This window comes from Cryptomeria japonica, chromosome 1, assembly GCF_030272615.1.
Source record: "Cryptomeria japonica chromosome 1, Sugi_1.0, whole genome shotgun sequence".
Lineage (NCBI taxonomy): Eukaryota > Viridiplantae > Streptophyta > Pinopsida > Cupressales > Cupressaceae > Cryptomeria > Cryptomeria japonica.
Window position 1 is genome coordinate 284,016,310 of NC_081405.1, and position 25,364 is coordinate 284,041,673.

The 25,364-nt window shown below is 35.3% G+C and overlaps 1 protein-coding gene across 1 annotated transcript; it reads left to right on the top strand.

Moving 5' to 3' along the window:
* Positions 1–16,682: 16,682 nt before the first annotated feature.
* Positions 16,683–18,298, top strand: LOC131039159 (chalcone synthase 7). Its single transcript, XM_057971832.2, has 2 exons — positions 16,683–16,958; positions 17,117–18,298. The coding sequence occupies exons 1-2, from the start codon at positions 16,760–16,762 to the stop codon at positions 18,109–18,111; spliced, it is 1,194 nt and encodes a 397-aa protein (XP_057827815.2). The 5' UTR covers positions 16,683–16,759; the 3' UTR covers positions 18,112–18,298.
* The last annotated feature ends 7,066 nt before the right edge of the window (positions 18,299–25,364 follow it).

The following is a 25,364-nucleotide window of genomic DNA, read 5'->3' on the forward strand; positions in this document are numbered from 1 at the left end:
ATTTGATTGGTTTCATATGTTTTCATTGATGGAAACATGTTCCGACTTTCATTCCTTGGTTTGGTAGTTCACTAACAGACACTTCACAGGCACCGACACCAACACAGGCACCAACAAGTATCTTCACCAATAGGAAGAATTCTATGGGTACCAGCATTGCAAGATGATATAACTTACATCAGGATATCAGTATTGGAGGCTAACATTAATTGGGAGATCCAAAAATCAACAATTCATTTTGATATTTATGTATTTATGTAATGATCCGACATGTATATTCATTTTGTAATTATCTATGTAATCCGACATAAGGCATCAAAGATTGTAATGGTATATAGGTCAGTTGATTAGATCATTTTGTGTAATCTGGTAATGAGAGATATGAGAGACATAATTGTGATTAGAGGAATGTTGTAATGGGAAAATTATGTAAGATGTTATTTCGGTAAGGGTTTAGGGGTTGAGAACCAGAACAGTCAGAGCTTGAACCGAAACTCAATCAGGCATAGAAGATGCATTATATGAGTTTAGTTTTATGTTTTCTTATTCAAGGTGACTATACTCAGTGAGACTCCTTTGTGATGAGCAGTGTGCTCTAAGCTGTAAGCCTTCCTGCATGTGCATGCCCCCATATGATATAATATCTTTTCATATGGCCAATGCATTGATATTGTGGGTCACAAATCCCATCATGGTTTTTCCTCTTTGAGGTTTTCCACGTATAATTCTCCGTGTTATGGTATTTATTTGTGTGATTGGCTTATTTATTGCTTTACTTCTTTCAATTATATATATATTGGTTTACCAGTTGGTGAATGCATGTTATAATAAGGTTAAAATTTAACATTTCGATAGAACACTGAATCACCCCCCCTCTTAGAGTTCTTGGATTCCAACAATTTTCACCCATCTTCTGAGATTTCTAACCATATATTTAAAAAAAATAAAATTGAACAACAATAACATATTATTATTGAATTTCTTGTACCAGTGTCTCCATAGTTCTCATAGACATATGTGTACTATTTTTTAAAATAACTTTTGATATACTTATCCATATTTAAATAACTTTATATATTATTACACTGCACTTGATTCTTTACATTCTTTTTTTTTTTTTTTTCAATTTTTTTAGTGCAAGTTATGCTTCGCGCACGAACATGTACCTAACTTTCATGATGTGCTCGATTGGAAAAATCATTAAAAAACCAATACTCAACAAAAAAATACAAAACAATACACAACTTCTAGTTCTCAATCTTAAATATCTTTCTCCCAAAGGATTTGTCAAAATACTAAATCTAACTATGACTTTTTTGATGCGCACGTCAGACATTAGTATGTTTTTTAGAAAAAATCAGGGTATTTTTCATGCACGAAGTATTTAACCACCTTAATCTTATCCAATTTTGAAAAAGTTTAGTAGTTTGGAAACTAGATTCGGAGTACTACAATATTTGTTCTTTGATTATCTCCTTATCTTGAGTGGCTGACTTTCAAATTTTGCCTTCAAGTTCAGGTTCACCTGATTTCAGAAAAAAAGTGTCCACTTATACCCCCCTTTTTCACCACCATCTTTGTGCACTTACCCAGTATCATGATAGTATAAGGAAAATACTCCAGGGTTAGAAGATTGTTATGGTGAAATTTTTCATTTAGTTTTTTATTTAATTTGAGACAATGTTTTAATGTATCGATATAGTTACAAATGATGTATTTTTTATGTGCATATTTGAATTTGTGTATTTAGTTTTACTTTCACCTAATTATATGTCTGTGTAAACAATATAATATGATTGACCTATATATTTGATTCTAATGATTAATCTTAATGTTTATCCGTAATTCAATTCTATCAAAAATATATCTAACCAAGTTGTTTGACATGTGTCATATTTGCAAGTGCAATCTTGCCTTCATAGCTATAATTTTGATATTTTGAATCATCAAATTAAAATAAAAACTACAAGTTTAATTGATTAGCTCCATTCAACTCTTTGGACCTTGCCCAAATTTGTAGTAACATTCATAATTTGGATCATGTTTATGTCTAAAATCACATCAACTTGTACTCATTTAATTTAACAAATTGACTATCTATCATGCAACTTTGAGTATGAATCACCACTATTATGCATGAACCAGAAAGGGTGAAAGACAAAGAAAATAAATGGAAATCCAATAAATCAAAATTAATGCATTATTGATAATATTGTTATGATGATTGATTGTTTGGAGTTTTTTAATGTAAATGCACGATAAAAAGTAACCTAGGGATTTTTAAGACTTTAACGAAGCTAGGGTAAGCTAAGGGGAGGAAACATGAAATCTAATAAAGATAGACACTAACATAATGTGACATGTTAAACACTATAAGCTTGATATGTAGACCAAAACATGATAAAATGATTTTGTTTTTTGAATTTCGATGTGAATGCAAACCCAAAATGGAAGCTAAAGCATCCTAGTACTACAAAAAGGCTAGGGGAGGATGGGAAATGAAAAACATGGATGGATGCAAATGGGGGTTGAAATGGTTTATTAATGTTCTAAGAAGGTTTTTATATCAATTTGACACTAAAATGTAGTGCAAATAAAAATAATAAAATTAAAACTTTCACTAGCTATTACAAATACATGAAAGTAACATACCTTTGCTTAATGATTTTCCTATAGAGGATGTTGTATCACTCACAATTTTGTTGTTGTATTTTGGTAGAAGTATGATTTAGTGTATAAACAATCTAATCACTATGATGAAATTTCTAAAAAGTTATTCACAAAGTTAAAAATTTATTGCTAGAGTGTTGAAATAAGAGATTGTGATATGTTTTCAATTAGTTTATAGAGGGAATTCATGATTTATTATTAAAATTTGAATTTGATTGAGTATAAGGAATCAAATACAAGCCATTAACTCACAACTAGGGAGAAACCTTGAGGATAAAAATGATTCAATTTCCTTGGACCATTAGGGATTTGATGGTTCTGATAATAAAATCTTGCAAGTGGTTGTTGCACTAGGATTCAATCAAATAGTTTGCTTAAAGGGATATAAAGGTGGCAAGGTGAAGGCGTAGGGGGCCACAAAAAGTGGAAAGACACCTAGGAAGAGGTGAAAAGAAAAAATACAAAAATTTAAAGAGGAAAAACATATGAAAGGGGATAAGGTGATACCCACACACACAAGGAATCATACTAAGAAAGGATGATGAAAGGGGTCTAAAACACACACATGTCAAAACACTAAAATGAGTGCAAAGGCAACATAGAAAATGTGGAGTGCAATTTTTGGTCTTATAGTTTTCCAACACTTGATTACGTTTATGAATCACTAATGAAGAATTTTATTAGAGTGGAGTACATGAGATTATGAAATATAAAGGAAACGTTTCACCACATGAGAGATACTAGTCTTCTACTAGGTTTTGGTCTTAATTTTTGCATGTGCACTTACCTTGCAAAGTATCCATGGAAAGAGAAGTTATTGTACATCAATAATAATAAAGATTAAAACTAGAGCAAACAAAAATAAACATAGTTAACACACATATTCTATATGATGATGAAATGTAAAACCATATCTAACACAAATGTTAATCTACTGTGTCTAACCTACTATAAAAAGCTAGTAGAATAATTCAAAGCACCATAAAACTTTAACTTTCTATTTTGGGTAGAGATCTATGAAGATCCATTCCATAAATGAAATTGAGGTAAGGAAGTGTGGTAGTTGTAGGGTTCCCTATATCCACTTGATAATTCAAGTTGATTAAGTTAGCTTCAATGACTTAAACACGAATTCATCCTAAACTGAGCAATCCCTAATGGATTATATGGTATATTTAGATTGTAACTAAATAGAAATTATATATTTTGTAACCTTCATTCATCTCTTTCTTGGCATCGATAATTGCCTTAGAATGTTCTATAAGGTGTAACTCCCTCTTTTTTGCATGAAAGGTCCAACACATTCATTTTCTTGCCTTGGAAAATTTTCATTTGAAACTTGAAATCTGGTAGCACAAATTTGAGAGTCATATATTTTATCTCAAGCATCTGATTTTCTATTTTAATATATCATTGGAAATATTTTCAAGAGATCTACAATGCCAAAATATTTGAAGATTATTTCATCTATTTTTTAAGATTTTATGAGGCTTCTAAGGTCTTTAAATTTTAGTGTGAAACTTCATAGAAGAATTTTCTTGGGACAAAACCTTTAATATCTCCCAAAAGGAAGAGGATATTAAGATGATTTTCTCACCAGTCATTTTATTTTTAAATTATGCTCCTTGAGGTTAGTTTTCATGTCCATATAGGCCCTCGATTAGTCCCACTTACTAAAAGGAGTAGGTTATTATTTTTGACCATTACAAACTTCTAACTATGTTACAACTCATAAGTGTCCTCATGAGATCCAAAAAAACTAAAGAAATATTTAAATAAAGAAAAAATACATTTTTTTGGCATGATACAAATTTACCTTACACCATGGATGCTCCTACACCAATCTTGTATAATCAAACTTCCTCATCTCTTATGAGAGGACTACTCAAGTTTCATGTAAGGCATACTGATGAGCTTCATTATGGCACTCCCTCTCTTTCTCTCTTGTATCTAACCCTTGTGTAGTTTGTGTATACACCTAAAAATGGTATGAAGATAATTAATTAAATAAGCAATTATTTAATTAATCTCCCTTCCCAATTTAATTGAATTCACTAAGCAATTTGATTAAATTTCCCCTTTCATCTACTTATTAATAAATGTAAGGATTTATTTAATAGGTTCATTTCACCCCTTTGATTAATTAATTCAAGCTAATTAATTCCCTCCATCAAATTCATTTCTTCTAAATCCCCTAATTAATTAAAATAAATCAATTATGAGTTGTTGAGATTAATTAGCCTTTTCCCATTATTTGAATTTTTAAATTCAAATTCTCCTAACTTCTACCATTCCTAAACCTAACCATTCCTAAACTTAACCCATTCTACCTACCACCATGTCCCCTTTCATCCAACATCTTCTAGAACCTTGTGACAGTTGTCAATAAGTGTTCCCTTTCATCTAACCTCTTCTAGAAGCCTCTTGACACTTGTCACCATAGAGATGATAGATGTTCCCTTTAATCCAACTCCCTTTGCCAACCTCCTCCAATTTAACCATTGATATCTTCAAATCAATCTTGACCGTTAATTCTTGCCACCTCACCCCTAGCCTTGGGAAATCGTATAAATAGACCTCATTTTGGAGCTCAAAGGGTCCCAATTTCATATGATTTTGGCATATCATTTGATTCATATCATTTGCATTCAAGCATTATTACTATAGGCACCTAGTTTATAGCTTATCATTTCAAGCATTGTTATCATGTTCAAATCTTAGCTTAATTGCATCTTCATTCTAGCCTATTTTCTAGAATTATCATGAAATCATGTAGCTTAATCATGCTATTCTTGCTAGATCATGTATTTTCTTCATTCAAATCCTCCATCTAAGTGTAGTTAAGTCACTAGAATTTGCATAATAAGACCTGAGAGCAAAATTCCTACTCGCATTTACTAGGAGGCAATAAGTCAATTAGCTATGGTTTTGTCTTTCATTGTTTCAATTTGCTAACCAAACTTGTAATGATTTATTGAGTGCATTGTGTTTGCAGGTACAGGTACACTTCACACAGCATGACATTTTGGCGCCCACCGTGGGGCCGGAATCATCACTTTTGGCCTCTTAAATCTTCAGTAAACTTCATCTCTGTCCGGCTTTGGTTCAGATATTCATACGAACTTCCTTTCAGTCTAGGACGACACCTCATCCTAACTCATACTAGGTATAATTCTGTGTCGTATGAGCTTTTATGTTGCAAATTCTTTATTCGTACTTAGTCTAAAGCTGTGTCATACGAGTCTATTTCTTGCAAATTCTTTACTCGTACTAGGCTGATCCTGTGTCATACGAGCCTATTTTGGATACTGTACGAAACCTAAAGTTCTGTCGTACTAACTCAAAAATCTTGTTGTACGAGTGTATTTTGTAAAATATCTTTGTTCATATCTACTCATTTATATGTCGTACGAGTCTGTCTCTTCTTTCGGATGAAGTCAAAAATTTTGTTGTACGTACGACCTGTAAATCTGTGTCGTACAATTCTCTGCCTCTGCATTTTTCCATAAACTATAAGTTAGAATTTTCAAGTTTGTCTATATGTTGGTAATTTGCATTTTTGAAGGCCTTCTGGGCATTTTTAGCCCTTGAAAGTAAGGCTCTTTCAAAATCTCATCTACAACTCTTGGAGACCTTTCCATCGAGTTAAACGGCTCATAATTTCGAGTCCCGAGCATAAATTTATGCCTATTTGAAGTTAGGATAATAGTTTTTTTTGAAAATTTTGTAGTTCGGATGACTAATGCTAATCGTGTTCTATCTGTGAGATTTTTGGCAGCCTAACTCTTTTCTACAGGACGATTTACAAAGATATGCTTGTCAAAGACATAATTCAAAACACAATCATGACTACTAACGGATTCATTGCAGGTTGCCTATGAATTCAACTAAATTTGGTGTATTCATTTAAATTTCTAGGCACACTTGATTTTGGGCTAAAAATGAACAACCATGTATTTCATGTCTTTGATGATAGGCAAGTATGCTCTCACCTTTCTTAGGTGATCAAAAAGCGAGACTCATCCTTTTACTTTCATTAGTGCATCTCTTTAGCAGGCCTGCCCTCCCGAGGAGTTATTAACTCTTAGCCCTTAAGGCCGATGAGAGGGGAACAACTTAAGTGGGAACGATTAACACCAAGTAATCCAATCCACTATAAAATAAATGTGTTTTTGATGAAAATCAAAGCAACGACAGTGCTCGGGAATAGCTCTCCTCTGTACCTTCGGGTATATCAAACCTTGGTTTACAAGGCTAGGAGACCTCTTAATTGAGTTTATACCCCGACGCGTCGAACAGATCCCTTACTAGTGTCGGTTAAAATAGAAGCTACTTGATTCACCTCTGAAAGGGTGATATTCTTTGTACAAGAGAGATAGTAACTCTCCCAAGACACTTGCCATATCATGCCCCCATTAGCGTTTGGAGTCGGATAATACGACGTTGAGAATCCATTGCGTGAGACTCAGCGACCATATTCTGATTAGCTATTGGGTGTGTACCTAAGTCAACAAGCAAAGGTTTTCTTTCTCAGCCAACTTCCTTAGGGTTTAGCTTGATTGGAGTCATTTGTCACATCATGTGTTTGCTTTGTATTCATCCCTAAATGAGAAAATCAGACACCTAAAAACTAGAAAACATCAACAAAACATCATCAGAATTCAAAGATCAAAATCAGCAAAACAAATACTTTTTACCATTCTCTGCAACCTGTTGTATGAGATTTAATTATCTGTAGCATGAGTCATAATCTCTGTCAGACAAGTTAACTTGCATAAAATCATTTGTCGTACTAGCTGCTATCCTGTGTTGTATGAGTCATTTGTTTTGTCATATGGTCTATAATCCCAAGTCATGCGAGTTGCTGCTATTTATATGAATACTCTGTTCTATCGTATAGACTCATATCTTGTGTCGTCCTAAGTCGAATCTTATATTGTACGAAACTTTGCATCTATTAGTCCAGACCCGTGTCCTGCATGCCTGATCAATTTGCAGTAAACATAAACACCTGTTATTTGTCAATCCAAATTGTCTGCTTGGTTTGCTTGGTCAAGTTATCATCCATCAAAATCAGACTCTAGAAGATAAACACCCCAAGATTTTCAAAGTGTTCACCCTTAACAAGTTCAAGATGTAAACATCTCAAAGTGCACTATCACCCTCTTTGGTAAATTGATCACTCAAACATAGTTTCTCATCAGGATCAATCATCCTTTATCACGAAACTGAAACATTTGGTCAGGATAACCTTGTCCCACATCATAGGATATATCATTCCTACTGGACTTGGTTCTTATCAAATCATCATCATTGCACTCCTAAACTGAATATCAAAAAACTTGCAAACCTTTAAACACTTGAACCATCTTTTAGTGTCATATCACTCTAGCGTATCTACCTTGATAGGTGATCACCTATCAAAACAACTTTTAGACAATCAAACCCCTGAAATGGAAACATAAACATTTAAAATAGCTGAAAATCATATCAACATGACATACTAAAGCAAAATACAAGTAACAAGCCAACATATCAGAGCAATCAAACAAGCTCAAAATCAAAATCCAACTATGTTAAAACCTCACAAGGATTTAAATACATCTCAAAAGAAAGGTGGCTCTTTTATGCACCTCTTAAAAAGATCCCTAAAGGATTTGGCTAAATAAGATCAAAATCGCGCACCTCTGTCTAGCAATGGCTCATCCCCCCATAAACAAATTGATTCTCCAAAGGCATCTATTCCTACACCTCCTGAAAGCTTGCAAGAATCTTCCATAACATCATCACCAAAGAGTACATCCAAAAATGAAGTTCCCCAAGGTATATCCATAATTGCCATCAAACCTATTTCAAAGGATCCTATTCAAAGCTCATCTCCATCATATCCAAGCATTAATTCATTGCAAAATCTCCATATCACTTCCTTGCAAATTGAAGCCCTCATTCATAGAACTCTTGTTAAACGTGTCCTAATAGATGGGGGAGCTAGCTTGAACATTTGCTCAATGAATCTTGTCCATTCTCTAGGCTATTTAGAAGATCCAGTTGATCCCTGGAAAAAGAATGGTGATATTACCTATTAGGGTGGGACCTTTACAAAAAGACACGACATGCCAAGTTCTAGACTTGGACCTATCATATAATATACTCTTTGGGAGATCATGGATTCAGGACATGCAAGATATACCATCAACAAGTCATCAGTGCTTAAAATTTCCATACAATGGACATGAAATCACAATATCATCAATCTCAAAACCATTGCAGTGTTGTAATAATTTGAAATCAGCTCAAGAGGTTATTGTTTCACATAACAAAGAGGCAACATCTTCAAGCAAGGAACAATCATTTGCATCAATTTTGTCAAACATGGAAAAACAAATGCAGCTAAGAGATCAAGGGATCGAAGAGTATTTTCTATCATGGAAAAACAAACAAGAGAAACTTCAAATTGAGAGGGATGAAGAAGCAGATATAGTAGTCGATGTAGTTCACATGTATGCAGAACAAACGTTAGGAACTAGCCTACTTGAATCAGAATCACATTCGACTGACATGGACTTAACTGAGGATGATCAGGATTTTCTTACACAAGATCATTCTGATGAGGGTACCATTCTAGACATGGAAATACATTCTGAAAGCTCTGACATCTCTATCATGACCCCTAATATCTTTCACATAATCCAACATGAAGATCCTTTATCCTTAAGCTATCGTGAACCTATGGACTGGGAAAATGAAGGACATACTGCCATTGATACCTTTCCAAATGACCATGCCATATCCTTATATCTTAATGAAATCAAACCCATAACAACTTTCACCAGGGATTCCACTAACGTATCTTTGATTCATGGGGGTGTCGAATCTCCTAGTCGCAAAAGTGAAAATCAAGAAAACAATATCAAGTCTAATGTTGAAAACCATTTATTGGCAACATTAGATCGAGAAAAAGTAAAAATAAAGGACACATCTAATGGTGAAAACCTCCTCGAGGTGCCGAAAGATGGGAGATTCGACACCTTACCTGAATTTTATCAAGAAAGGTCATCCATTTTGATAGAACTAGCAAAGGCAGTTATCATTGGCACAACTGATCTACATCATGCAAACTCTCTATCAGAACCAGCAAGGCAAAAATACTTGAAACTATTCAAAAGATGGCAAGTTAATTTTACCTGTTCATATACAGACATTCTAGGGTTCGATCCATATCTTACAATACATCACTCGAATATTAGTCTAGGAGCAGATATCAATAAAGGAGCACAACATGGATCAGGAGCATGAATTCTATTCATCACACCACAAGGGCATACAATCCCGAAAGCATACAAATTAAGCTTTCCATGCACAAACAACATAGCAGAGTATGAAGCTTTAGTTACAGGTATCAAAATGGCTATAGAATGGAACATAACACAACTTCAAGTCTTTGGAGACTCTCAACTCATCATTAATCAAATCAATGATGACTATCAAGCCAAAGATGACAAACTCATGCCTTATAAAAAGATAGTGGATGATATCAAGAAGTACTTTGTAGAAATAACTTTTGAATAGATTCCAAGAAATGACAACAAAGTAGTAGACACCATGGCTACACTTGCTTCTCTATTGCAGACATAGGAAAATCAACAACGTTATGAATTCTTGGTTGAAGAGTTGTTTCATCTCGCCTTTAATTGCCCTGATTCCCGAACCATCTGTCAAATTATTGGACATGATTCCTCCCACTATGGCCAAACTTACACATACCTAAAAGATAATATCTTACCTCCTGACTATCAAAAAACCAAAAGAGAAAATTTATTTGCTCTCATTTTACTCTCGTCGCAGATAACTTATATAAACGAGGTCTAGACGGTACTCTCTTACGATGTCTCGAACAGGAAGAATCTGAGAAAGCCTTACATGAAGTCCATAACATCATTTGTGGCACTCATTCAAGTGGTCTTACGCTTTCAAAAAAACTCATATGCTTGGGCTATGATTGGTCAACTATGGAATGAGATTCTTTTAAGATAGCAAGAACATGCGAACAATGTCAAATCCATGGGAACTTGATCCATGCACCAGCACAAGAACTACATGCTTTAGCAACATCTTGGCCTTTTTGTCAATGGGGACTTGATCTAGTAGGAAAGATAAATCCTTCTTCATCTAATGGACACAAAGTCATTATTGTAGCTAGTGAATATTTCACAAAATGGATTGAAGTGGTACCTCTCATAAACATCATAGGAAAACAAATTGCTGCATTTATCTTGAACTATATCATCTGTCGCTATGGAATACCAATGACCATTATCACTGATAATGGGCAACCATTCAAGAACCAAGATGTACAAGAGCTATGTGAGAAGTTCAAAATCCAGCATAGATTCTCCACACCCTATTATCCACAGGGAAATGGGTAGGCAGAAGCATCTAACAAAACTATTCTGAAAATCCTTAAAAAGATAGTGAACGACGTCAAGAAAGATTGGCATATCCAACTAAACCCTGCTCTATGGGCCTACCGCACCAGTATCCACACACTTGCCACACCTTTCTCTCTTGTGTATGGATTAGAAGCCATATTGCCAATTGAAGTAGAGATACCTTCTCTATGTGTATCACTAAAAGGTCTCATCCAAGATGAAGAACAAAGAGTATCTAGACTACCTTGAGTTAGAACTAATCCATGAACGAAGACAAAATGCCTTTGATCATCTAAAGGTACATCAGCAAAGAATGTGCCGGAGCTATAATCACAAGGTTAAACCGCGAATCTTTCAAGTGGGAGAACTAGTACTAAAGGAAAATCCACGCAACCAGGCAGATCGAGAAAAGAAAGGAAAATTTGAACCAAACTGGTTAGGTCTGTTTGTGGTCACAACAATATTTGGATCAGGAGCATAACAGCTATCAACATAGGACGAAGATCAACTCGAAGAACCCATCAATAGCATGCATCTGAAGAAATTCTATGTCTGAAAAAATAAAAAATAAAAAAAACAGTGAAATTTAAAAAAAAAAAAACTGTGAAAAAAAAAAGAAAAAGAAAAGAAAAAATCAAATATGAGAAAAAGTGCAATAAAAACAGATGGTGAAAACCTGGCAAACAGGCACTATCTGTCAGCTAGCTCTTCCATCTATTAGTTCATGTGCATCATAAGCCTTTATACATACGCAAACATCCTAGGTGGTTTCTTACCATGGTTTGGATCATTGGATATATCATTACGACTTTGTTTCTAGGCTTGGGGCAAAATCCTACACCCAGCTGGGGGCAAATCTCTTGATCATTTTGAGCTTAAGCAAACAAGTAGAACAAACAGTTAGACAACTCTTATCAAGCGAAAACTGAGACACATCCAACATTGAACACGAGATCAAACTATCAACTATCAAGCTATCACGAAATCAATCAAAGCACATCACACACTTTTTAGTGGATAATATCTTTTTGGATAATGATTTTAACACGATTGTTCAACTTTTCTATATTGCTTTTCGCTATCATGATTTCTGAGTGACTCCAGGATGTCATTGACTAGAGGAACAAGGAAGAAACATGATATTTTTCTTGTCCGCTATCTGAAAATTAATCATTAATATGTGCAAATTTGTCTCGGGACATGATCATCAGAATATCAGTGAAGACATTTCTAATTTGTGTATTGAAATGATTAATACTGCTTGTTTTATGCAAGCAACACTCAGGTCATCTCGGTTCAATTATACCTCGATGCTTGTGTTAACTTGCTATATCAAAATACAAGAGAGAAGTGCTCAGGTCATCATGGTTTAATTATACCATCGATGTTTGCACTCACTTCCCATATTTCAAAAAGCTCAATGATGACAAAAAGCAAAATAATCCAGTGACTGGTCTGATCATAGTTTGCATTTCATTTGCATTTTAGCTTGCATGGGATCCTAAAGGCTCCTTTTATCCAAGGTTAAATCTAGCACAGGAATCATCAAAGTATCATCACAAGTGTATATGCAATCAAAATGATGGCTCATCTCTCTCATGATATTATCGACCTAGCCCAAATCTTATGCTATCTCTCTCAACAGAATCAATAATCAGCATATCCAAATATTTCTGCATCTTGATATCAACAAAATGTCAGTTCTTTATCTAATCAAATCAATCAATCAATCAATCAAACCTAATCGATCCTATCATGTCTTATGCATGATGTATCCTTCCTAAAACCAGACGTTCTGATCATGTCTTATACAAGATGTATCCTTTCTGAAACCAGACGCTTTGATCATCGTTGTCTTATACAGGATGAATCCTTCCTGAAACCAGACTGAATCTTGATCTTATCAATCTAATCAATCAAGATTTTTCAATCTTATTAATCTAAGCAATCAAGCTAATCGAAGAACTTGCACTTTCATCAACCACAGTTGCAGAAATCAAATCACATCTATTGGGATATCAATCTCGCAAAACTCCAAAGATCAATTATCTCAATTGATCTCCCGAGGGGGCATCATCGTACCAGAATTTAGCAATCAAGAGCTGGGGCATCCTATTAAATCAATATCATCATCGAAATGAGATTATTCTTTGAATCAACGCGTCATCACACCTCACTTCAAAAAGGGGCAAAATGTATACACCTAAAAATGGTATGAAGATAATTAATTAAATAAGTAATTATTTAATTAATCTCCCTTCCCAATTTAATTGAATTCACTAAGCAATTTGATTAAATTTCCCCTTTCATCTACTTATTAATAAATGTAAGGATTTATTTAATAGGTTCATTTCACCCCTTTGATTAATTAATTCAAACTAATTAATTCCCTCCATCAAATTCATTTCTTCTAAATCCCCTAATTAATTAAAATAAATCAATTATGAGTTGTTGAGATTAATTAGCCTTTTCCCATTATTTGAATTTTTAAATTCAAATTCTCCTAACTTCTACCACTCCTAAGCCTAACCATTCCTAAGCTCAACCCATTCTACCTACCACCATGTCCCCTTTCATCCAACATCTTCTAGAACCTTGTGACAGTTGTCAATAAGTGTTCCCTTTCATCTAACCTCTTCTAGAAGCCTCTTGACACTTGTCACCATAGAGATGGCAAATGTTCCCTTTAATCCAACACCCTTTGCCAACCTCCTCCAATTTAACCATTGATTCTTGCCACCTCACCCCTAGCCTTGGGAAATCCTACAAATAGACCTCATTTTGGAGCTCAAAGGGTCCCAATTTCATATGATTTTTGCATATCATTTGATTCATATCATTTGCATTCAAGCATTATTACTAAAGGCATCTAGTTTATAGCTTATCATTTAAAGCATTGTTATCATGTTCAAATCTTACCTTAATTGCATCTTCATTCTAGCCTATTTTCTAGAATAATCATGAAATCATGTAGCTTAATCATGCCATTCTTGCTAGATCATGCATTTTCTTCATTCAAACCCTCCATCTAAGTGTAGTCAAGTCATTGGAATTTGTATAATAAGATCTGAGAGCAAAATTCCTACTCGCATTTACTAAGAGGCAATAAGTTGATTAGCTATGGTTTTGTCTTTCATTGTTTCAATTTGCTAACCATGCTTGTAATGATTTATTGAGTGCATTGCGTTTGCAGGTACAGGTACACTTCACAGAGCACGACAGTTTGAATAACACCTAAAAGATGATGTAATTCCCTCCTACATGTTGTTGCTAACTTTATTGCATAGTTGGATGTCATGTATTCTCTATGTCTTATGTGTGTATGCCTTTCTATCAATGTGTCTTTCATGTATGTGTTTCACCCTTGTGACTATCTCCTATCATGTGGTGTGGTGAACCTATGGGTATCACATGGTTGGGTTGGAAATCACAATTAGGGAATAGAGTATTGAGGATCAAGATAGATCATTGGATCATTTTCTTTATAGTTTACTTTATGCACTTTAGTTAGTTCTATTCAAATGAAAATTGCATAATGAAAAACATTTGAGTCTTACAATTATGGAATTGTAATATATTCATTATTGAACCTTTCACTAAGATGAAATATAATAAAAAATCACATATGATATTTAAACAAAAATAAGTTGTGTGACTCGGTGTTGGAGTCAAGAACAACTATATTTTCATTCATTTTCATGTTTAAATTTTGTGAAGGAAATGTGAACATAAGATCCTTTATTTTGGGTTTAGAATGAACATAATATGGCTTGGTGTACAAGTCTTGGATTGTGTTGTGAACTTGTCTTGTAGTTGTCATGTCTCTAGGCACTAGTCCCTAGACTTTGTGTTGCTTTGGGCTATTTTGGAGCCTTTTGTAAAGTCCTATAAAATTTAAAAAGCATGGTACATATCTCTCTTTTGTTGTGTCCTTTAGCTTAGGGTAACATGTAGAAGCATCGAGGAGGCCCTATTCCTCCTCCCTACCTTCTTTTACATGTTATCATAGGTTATTGTGGACCCTTTTGTGTGGTCCCTTTATGCTTGGTGTGTCTTGGAGGTCAATGGTGTCTTGAAAGTGATATGTTGCCTTTTGCATTGATTTGCATGCCACTTCCCAAGGTTGTCCGGTTGTTCAACTTAGGCTTGGGGAGCTTGTCCACTTAGTTTTTTGATGTCTTTTTAAATTCAAAACCCTTCATTGGTTTTCAATAAGGTGCTAACAAAATTCCTTTAAGGTTTGAGGGTGTTGTGGAGTCGTAATCTTTCACTTGTGTGACATCACATTGTGATAGGACAACATGAGTTGTAGTACTTGTGTGTAGTCATTCTAGCATATCATATGTGTTTAACTTATTATTTCAAAAAACATATTGCATGTTTTCTTGGCTTATGTGTCTTGTGGGTTCAATGGCAGGGCATTAAAATATGAAAACATGATAACAGTTAGAAAATTAGAGGAGCATATTTTCTTAATTAAATTCAATGGCTAATAGATAAATATTAACTATTTTTATCATAATTTTTTAAGCATAACTCGTAATAATATATTTATAGATGTGTTAAAAGTAGAACGATGAAATATGAGTCAAGCCTTTCTATCAATCTAACTAGGATCAAATCCATGCCTGGGAATCAAATTCTCATGTGTGGATATGAAACTTACATGTGGATTTGAATTTTGTGGACATAAATAATAATATGTTCACCTTGATATTTGTTTCATATGTTTGAAATGGGGTTGTATCATAGACATTGTATATGTGTCAACTAGCCAACAACTAATTTTTATGATATTAATATATCAACAAAAACAAATCGAGAAATGATTTAAGAAAAGACACAATTTGAATTAAAATTGAAAACATTAACCTATTAAAATACCAAATTGAGAAATGAATCGGGGGAAGAGCACCAAATGTTCCAATAACCATTCCCTCCTTGCACACCCAATCCCCAATTGCTAACTTTAAAGAAACAAACAAAAAAACAAAACTAAAAGACCATTAATAAATTTCACTTGTACCAATAGCCACCCATTTTTTAGCATTTTTGGACCATAATTGACTCATCTATGCACCCTTATTGATATCCATAGCACATTATTATTAGGGTATTTGTGCATAAGTATTGACAATTTTAAGTGCACAATTAGTGGGGCATCTTTAAGTAGGTACTTTTTGAGCCTTGCATGCATAATGGATCCCACAATGTACATCGTTACTACCCATAAGCCAAAACAATAGCTATAAATAATTAAATTACATGAAAAACAACAAAAAAATTGTCAAATCAGATAAACAGTTTAAAACATGTGAATATATGAAATTAGCTATAACAACTACTTAATATGCTAAGACCATTTCTCAATACAAAAAAATGAAGCATAAGTAGTAGTCATCCTCCCAACCAAATGCAGAAAGAACGTCCGCTAAACACATGCGCTGCTCTACCATATAACATCGTGACTCGGAACACAACCAAGTCAAATCAAATGTTCAACAACCCATCGCGTTTGAATTCCCGGTAAAGTGCGTGCCATCTACCTCAGATCTTTCTTCTCTATATCATAATAAGCTCAGACCTCTTTACCTCCACAGCGGACGTACTCCCCGGGCATCAGAACTCCATCCTTCGTCTATCCCTTCATTAATTCCAAAATGCCTGCAGGGAAGATGAACATGGAGGAGATCGAAGCTTTCAGGAAGGCCCAGAGAGCCGACGGCCCTGCCACCGTGCTCGCCATCGGCACAGCCACTCCCCCTAACGCCATCGAACAGAGCGAGTACCCAGATTACTATTTCAGAATCACTAACAGCGAGCACAAGGTCGAGCTCAAGGAAAAATTCAAGCGCATGTGTAAGAAAAAGATACCCACTTGAGCTTATTTCTTTCAATTTCTTATATATGTGTCTATGAATGCTTAAAAAAATACCCACTTGAAATTATAGCCCCAATTGATCATATATTATGTGTATGAATGTTTAACAGGGGATGTTTGTAATGTTGTGTTGCAGGCGAGAAGTCGATGATTAAGAAGAGGTACATGTATCTGACGGAGGAGATCTTGAAGGAGAACCCCAACGTGTGCGCTTACATGGCCCCCTCGCTGGACGCTAGGCAGGATATGGTAGTGGTCGAAGTTCCCCGCCTGGGAAAAGAGGCCGCCACCAAGGCCATTAAGGAATGGGGTCAGCCCAAATCTAAGATTACCCACCTCCTCTTCTGCACCACCAGTGGTGTTGACATGCCCGGTGCCGACTATCAGCTTACCAAACTGCTGGGTCTGCGGCCCGGCGTGAAGAGAGTGATGATGTACCAGCAGGGCTGCTTTGCTGGCGGCACGGTTCTGAGAGTGGCCAAGGACCTCGCTGAAAATAACCGTGGAGCTCGAGTTCTGGTCGTCTGTAGTGAAATCACCGCCGTGACCTTCCGCGGCCCGTCCGACACCCATCTCGACAGTCTTGTCGGGCAGGCTCTTTTCGGTGATGGTGCGGCGGCTGTGATTGTGGGCGCAGACCCTGTTCCAGAAATAGAGAAGCCCTGTTTCGAGCTCCTCTGGACCGCTCAGACAATTCTCCCCGACAGCGAGGGCGCCATTGATGGGCATCTGAGAGAGGTCGGTCTGACATTCCATTTGTTGAAGGACGTTCCTGGGCTTATCTCGAAGAACATTGAAAAGGCTCTGGTGGAGGCCTTCCAGCAGTTTAATATCTCCGACTGGAACGAACTCTTCTGGATCGCCCACCCGGGAGGTCCGGCCATTTTGGACCAGGTTGAATCGAAGCTTCAGTTGGACCCGAAGAAGATGAGGGCCACCAGACAGATTCTGAGCGAGTATGGTAACATGTCGAGCGCCTGCGTGCTCTTCATATTGGACGAGGTGAGGAAGTCGTCTAAGGAAAATGGGTGTGCGACCACGGGAGAAGGATTGGACATGGGGGTGCTGTTTGGATTTGGTCCCGGTCTCACAGTGGAGACTGTAGTTCTTAAGAGCGTTGCGCTTCATTAGTTTTAGATTATAATTACCCACTCTAAATAATGCGTACCGTTCATGCAATGTTGTTTGTGTGAGAAGGTTAGGGAGCTCAGGTATATGTTTTCATTTGTGCTGTCGTTGCATTTCTATTAGTTTGAATATTGAATGTGTGTAAATTCAACGTCATCTATAATGTGAAAGAGTTTCCAGAGTTACATTTCATGCATCTACCAAATCTTGATCACATCTTCAAATAATATGTGATAATGTAGGGAAAAATCTAAATGCACACAATAAAGATGCTAGGAGGTTTATTTGAGGAGTATATATGTTTAGTGTAAATATTATAATTTTAGTTTAATTGAACATGTTAAGGTGTTGTGATTCTTTATCTTTCATAGTTCTTTTTTGATTAATTTTATGTTAGTTTGATTCGTTTATTTTTTAGTTTTAACATTAATGACTTCTTGGTAGATTAAGGCAAGGAGCAAGGCTCCCTTTCGTTCATTTATAAATACATTAGTTAGATCTAGATATAGATTTTGATGGTTGATCTGCGAGAAAGAAGTTGATTTGATCATAGTAGTGCTTGGTGAAGTTATGGATTTTCTTGATAAAAAAGTTTATTGCTTGCCTTAGAGGATTCCCTAGTTCTCACCAAATTAAAGCCAAGGCATTGAGGAAAATGTTTCTACATTTCAAGGTAGAAATCAATATGTGTATCATTTGGGTCCTCTCAGATTTCTCTACGAGTTGATAGCTTGGGCTAAGAAGAATCATAACGCTCGAGAAAAATGCAAACTTTGATCCTATATTAAGGGGTATTTCATAATTTTTTATTATAAATAAATCGTATAGAGATGGAGTTTTCAGAGGAGGCTCATACTTCTTTAGATATACAAGTAATATCATGAAGCATTGACATGTAGGTTTTGAGTTTTTGAAGGAAATTCCTAGCAACAAACTATTTTGGATACACATGTATACTCTTCCCTAGAAGTTTTGGTTTGGGTCTATGACTTTGAAATAATCACTAGATCCTTGGGAGTTGTCATTAATATTTTTAAACTATATAATGAGAAATGTCAATTAATCTCTGCTAGAGTATATGTCAAATTAGATCTCCCAAATTCTCCTCTTCCAATGAATATTATATTTAACAAGCAAACCTTGATTCTAAGTGGTCTTAGGATCTACATTGCAAAATTATTTCTTTTAGATGTATTGTAGTTTTAGTCTTTCATAAACAAGAAGTCTACCCAAGAACAAAAAATAAATTGTGAAACTAATTCAATGCACATAAAAAAGAATTAAAAACCTATATAATCTATATTAAAGTTTTTTGATGCAAGGAAAGTGCTACAATACATAGATTTTAAGAAAACAAGTAAAAAATGGCTAGTTTAATAAAGGAGTTTAGTTAGCCACAAGTTAACAAGTGGTGGACTCAACATGTAGAGTAATCAACCTTTAAGAAAATTCAACTTCAAGATCAAGTGATCTCAAGTTTATTTGAAGTGCTTATTATTAGTAAATCTTCCTAATTAAATAAAAATAGCAATTTAAGTAGACCTAAAATAAAATGTGTGATAAATAATCATACGAATACCACCACTTAAGAGCAACTGAGATAATAAAGAAAAGAGTTCTAGTAGGATAAGCCATGCTAAGTACTCATGTACATTGTGAATGAATCCCAATGCATGTTGAGAGTGTACTACCTTAAACGGGAAAAGAGAAAACCTATGGGACCGCAATCCACCCCAATCAAGGAAATATAGGAGGACAATATAATCATCCCAAAACTAATAGTGTAATAAAATACCTACAATTTAAGGTACATGTTGGCCTCCAAAAAGAAGTGAGAGAAAGTCATCGTAGAATGTTTGAGTATATCCCTTTGTAACAAATGATGCATCTTCATTTTAGAAGAAGGAAATGTTGGCAAGAGACACTGCACAACTAGTCAGATGTTGTCATTGATGGAAAATCAACTCTGTGATTCCATCCACAGTGCATGATTTGCTTATACCTAAAGTCAGAGTGAAGATTTGGTTAAGTCCGGTAAGTTAGAACAAAGAATCCGACATAGTACAATATCTTGATTGGCATTTCATTTCAATTGAATGCTTTGTGTTGTGGAGCTAAGGGAAGCTTGATAGATGTTTGGAGTACCTTATTCCATGATTTTAGCCTCTGGTAATAGTTGTTGTGTAAGTTAGAAGATCTGATATATCAGTTTTTGAGTTGAACAGTGCAGTATGGTCGACATGTGTAGTCGATCATTGTGTGGATTTGATGGAGTAGTTTTGATGATTGTTTTTGTGATTGAGGATGTTTATCTGACATTTGGGAAGTGTGTGGACAATTCTTTTTGGTCCGCATTAGTATTTGAGATCAGATTTTGCCAACAATTCATACACATTTGGTGAATATGTTAAATGTTCTTGAGCCGACATGTAGCCAAGATGATTTCATGTTGCAGATATATAAGGTCGATATAATTGATCATTTTGGATATCAAAAATGTGTTAGCGATTGATTTTGCGCAGTTTCATGTGCGCATGTCAGAGATTGATGCTCCAAAATTTAGTAGAACAGTGTAACCGAGCAATAAGAGTTAAGGCATATGAAGTTCATGTATTATGCTTAACCAAAACTATTATTAGGCATTTGTAGATGCTACTTTGTAGTTCAATTACTTCAATAATCTATTGTAATAGATTTGTAAGGTAGTGAGCCTTCCCTGGGTTGTATCCCTTGTTGTTTTTGAATAGTGAGCTCTAGGCAGTGTGCATGAATGCATGTGCATTCCCAAATTGTAATATTTCTATACTTCTGTACAATATATTTATATTGTGGGTTCATCCCCATCGTGTTTTTTCCCTTAATCGGGTTTCCACATACAAAAATCTTGGTGTTATGGTGTTGTGGTTATTTGCTTTAAGTTCTTGCATCTTTATTTTGTTCATATGCATTAAGTGGTTGAATGAACAATTTAATAAAGTTAAAGATTTCAGAACACCGATTCACCCCCCCTCTCAGTGTTTCTTGATTCCAACAAGAAACTCCAAGTTGTCAAACTATTGAACTGCACTTAAATGGTGGAATATAAGAAGGAATTAAGACATGGATGATTCTAGAACTTATGTATCTCAATTTTAATATTAAAATATGCCTATTCTAAATAAGATTTAAGAAGAGCGATCATGAAAGTGTGAGACCTTAAATTGATTTGAATAAAGAAGTGTCAATATTGTTGTAAACAACTAAATTTGATCATTACCATTTGATCAAATTTATCCCTTAGTTCCTCTATCTTTTTAGGCGAATTAATTTATTTAATTTACCCATTTCATCTATAACTTTACTTATTTATATATTTAATTAAATAAAACTCCATGTTTATTTAATTAAATCCCCATCCCCACATTCCTCCAATTTTGAATTAAAATTAATTAAAAAATCCTATTTTCCCTCATCCACTTACATAATCCAACTTTTCCACTTGCATCATAATCCTAATCTACTCCATTAAGCACACACACACACACACTTAATCATTGATTAAGTGTTGTCAAATCCTACCATCACATCAAGCACATGGGCTTCTTAGACAAGCACTTTGAATTATTACAAAAGCACACGGGCTTCTTAGACAAGCACATGGAATTATTACACAAGAACATGGGCTTGTCTCCTCAAGTACCCAAAAGGAAAATTTATTTCCTTTAATTCATCTCCTTCATCGTCAACCCTTGATCTTCGTCAGTCATTCTTGACCATATATCCAATATCATCCAAAAACTTATACATCTCAAACTTAATCATTTTTATCTCTCTCACCCATTTTATATTGTTGCATCGTTATGTTATCAAAATATTGAGTGAGCACACATCCAACCAACTATCATGGGCAAATATACTCAACAAGAGGTTTGGTATACTTCATTTTTGTGATATTTCATTCTTATTTGACCCCTTTTTAGTCTAACCTTGATTTTTTGTTTTGTTTTGTGATTTTGAATGTGTTTATATGTTTAATGTGTTAGATTTGTATGAATGTTGGACCACTGATGTCAAATCCGGTAATCCAGTTAGGAATGGATATGGAATTATTGAGCAACAGTGGAAGATAGGTATGTATGCGATATGAACTAGTAAGGCATGTATGATTGATTGGAGTCATTTTTCAGAAGATCCTATTCACTAGAATCTTGTGTTTTACTTATCATGGTTTGTATCCAGTTCTGGTATCAGTTATATCAGTCACATCAGTTGTATTGCTATCCAAATGATTATATTGTATGGTTCTATATTCTGGAATATGTGGCATTTGTATCTTGAGTTTTGGGAGTTGTTGTGCTTGAAATTTGTGCATATGGGTCCGACAAACCCCTATTTTGTCCTGATAATTGAGGCACACGATTTGGTAAATGAAGTGTTGGATTGATGGGGACATTATTGGATTTTGTTGTTGTCATTGTTGCTACTAGGATATGTTGTTTTCATTGATGTAAACATATTCCTGTGATTATAGATTAGGGTCAAGGATTCAAAAAACAACGGAGGGAATAGCACAACTAGAGGGAAATTTGAATTCTGCGAATGGAGGGAACAACGTGGCTGGTTCCTCTGGTTCTGCTGCCTCTGTAGCTCAAGGACAACTTGTCTCTTTGGGATCTATGGTGGATGATGAGGATGGTCGAAAGGATGGGGACCCACGGCATCAGGACCCTCCTCTTGACTTTAAAAATACTAAAGATTCTTCAAATTTGGGTCCCGAGAACTTGAATGCTGAGCTGGAAAAGATGGCTAAAGTCAAGGTGTTCAAACCCTGGAATAGTTTATTTGCAAACAAGCCAACTAGTAAATCGACCTTTCCCTCTGTGGAAGATATTTTTGATAGAAAGGTAGGCAAATTAGCTATTGCATTACCAAATGTGGTCATAGATCACAGTACTTCTCTAATGACTTTTTCTCTGGTGGGGAAATTTATTGGACCTAGACCTAATATTGAAGTTGTTAGGTCTTTTGTGAAGAGAAAATGGAGGGTGAAAGGACAGGTTGATGTCTCAGCCTTGTCAAGGGTTTTTTTGTCTTTTCCTTCTCCTGTGGTGAAGATTTGGAAATGGCTCTGAGTGGAGGACCCTGGATTCTTGGGAAGTATTCTTTATCCTTAAGAAAATGGTCTCCAAAAATGGAGCTCAATGATTCCTTTTTTGAATCTGCTCCGGTCTGGGTGTGGTTGCTTGGTTTTCCGCTTGAATTTTGGTTGGAGAACGTGTTCTCAGGCATTTCTAATTCCTTCGGGGAGCTTGTGACTATAGATTCTATGACATAAGCACAAAAGAGACTGGTGTATGCGAGGATATACGTTAATATCTCATAGAACATGGACCTTCCTAGCTCTATCGAAATAAATTCCAAGCTAGGTAAGTGGGAACAAGTTATAGAGTTTGAATCTCTCCCTTTTATGTGCTTCTCTTATAAGAAAGTTGGAAATTGGGCAAAGGCTTGTCCTAGTAATCCAAAGAATTCTCAGAAGCACAATAATCATGTTAAACAGATCTGGAAAGAGAAGATGAACAAAAATGAGGAGGGTAGATCAGAAGGAGGAATTGGACTTCCTAGTAACTCAAAAGATATAACAAGGGATGAAAGGAAAGCTAGTCCTTCCTAGGATACTCCTTAGAAGGAAATCAGAAAGGATGAAGATAATGTATTTGAAGTTAAAACAATCAATGGATTTGAAGCTTTATAGATTCAAGAGGAATAAAATATGATTATAGAAGAAATTATTGAAGACGGTGAGATTGGTGACATAAATGAATAACAATATGAGTCTCCAAAAGATACAGAACATGAAAGTAATAAAGTGTGTCCAAAGGACTCTGAAGGTCCAGATGTTATCATTGAAAAAAAGACTAGGTCAGATCGCCCCAGGTTAACCTTAACTCTCTATTCCTGAACTTTGGAACTGATTCGCCCACCTCTTCTCAGAGAAAAGGAGAACCTTGGAATAGTAAGAAGTCTGCATATAGAGATGTTGAAGATGAAGAGTTAATAGGAGTGGGAAAAAAGAAAAACAAGAAAATAGGTTGTACTAATGGGGTTAAAACTAGAACCAGGTCTAAGGCGGATAGTGGTCTTTCCAAATCCCCACAGGGACAGAAGTGGCACAGGGACTAGGAGAGAAAACAAAAATATAGCTAATAGAAGGTAACGAACCATTCAGGAATCTTGCTCCAAGTTTTCCAAATGAAGGTAATCTCTTGGAACATATGAGGCCTAAATGGTCTCCATAAACAGGATGTGCTCAGGAATTTTATTAGAGATCATAAGCCAGACATTATCCCGGTTCAGGAAACTAAAATGAGTAAGGAAAAAGTTGAAAAATTAAAATTCTTTAAATAGGGGGGTATTTGTGGTAGTAGTTCTAATGGAGCGTCTAGTGGGGTTGCCATATTTTGGAATAAGAAAACTATTGATGGAGATCTGATTGATGAAGATGGTAACGTCATTTCTATGAGAGTAAAATGCATTGCTGAAGGACAGGAATGGGTGGTCATCAACATTTATGATCCCAACTCTAAAGCTGCTAGGAGTAAGTTTTGGGACAAAATCTAGCAAAAAAGAGGGATTTCTACCAAGATAGTTGGCTTTTGATGGGAGATATTAATACCCCTCTGCAGGAGATTGACAAATTTGGAGGAACCCAAGCTCAACTAGATAGCAGGACTGATCTTATGGACTTCATCAATGCTAATGCCCTCATTGATGTTGACCTTTCTGGAGCCTCCTACACTTGATCTAATCGAAGGGATGGAGGAGATCTTATTTAGGTAAGGCTTGATAGATCCCTTATCACTTCTGACTAGGTCCTTAAGTATAGATTTTCTCTTTCTGTTATTAATAGAATAGGATCAGACCATTATCCCATTTCTTTGGTTGCTCATTCTATTAAGGGCAAAAACTGCTTCCCATTCCGATTTAAAAAAATATGGATTTCACACCCTTCTTTGGAAGCTTTCATTGCTAAATGGTGGAATATAACTGTGGATGGTTCTACCATGTTCAAAGTTGCTAAAAAGTTAAGAAATATCAAAGACAACATTAAGGTTTGAAATAAAAACGTTTTTGGAGATATTTTTGAATCCAAGAGGAAGCTTAAGGAGGAATTAGAACAGATTCAAAATTATTTTCAGGAATATGGTTATAAGAATTTCCCCAAGGCTAAAGAAGATGAGGTTCTAGCCAAATTACACAACACTATTTCAAGAGAA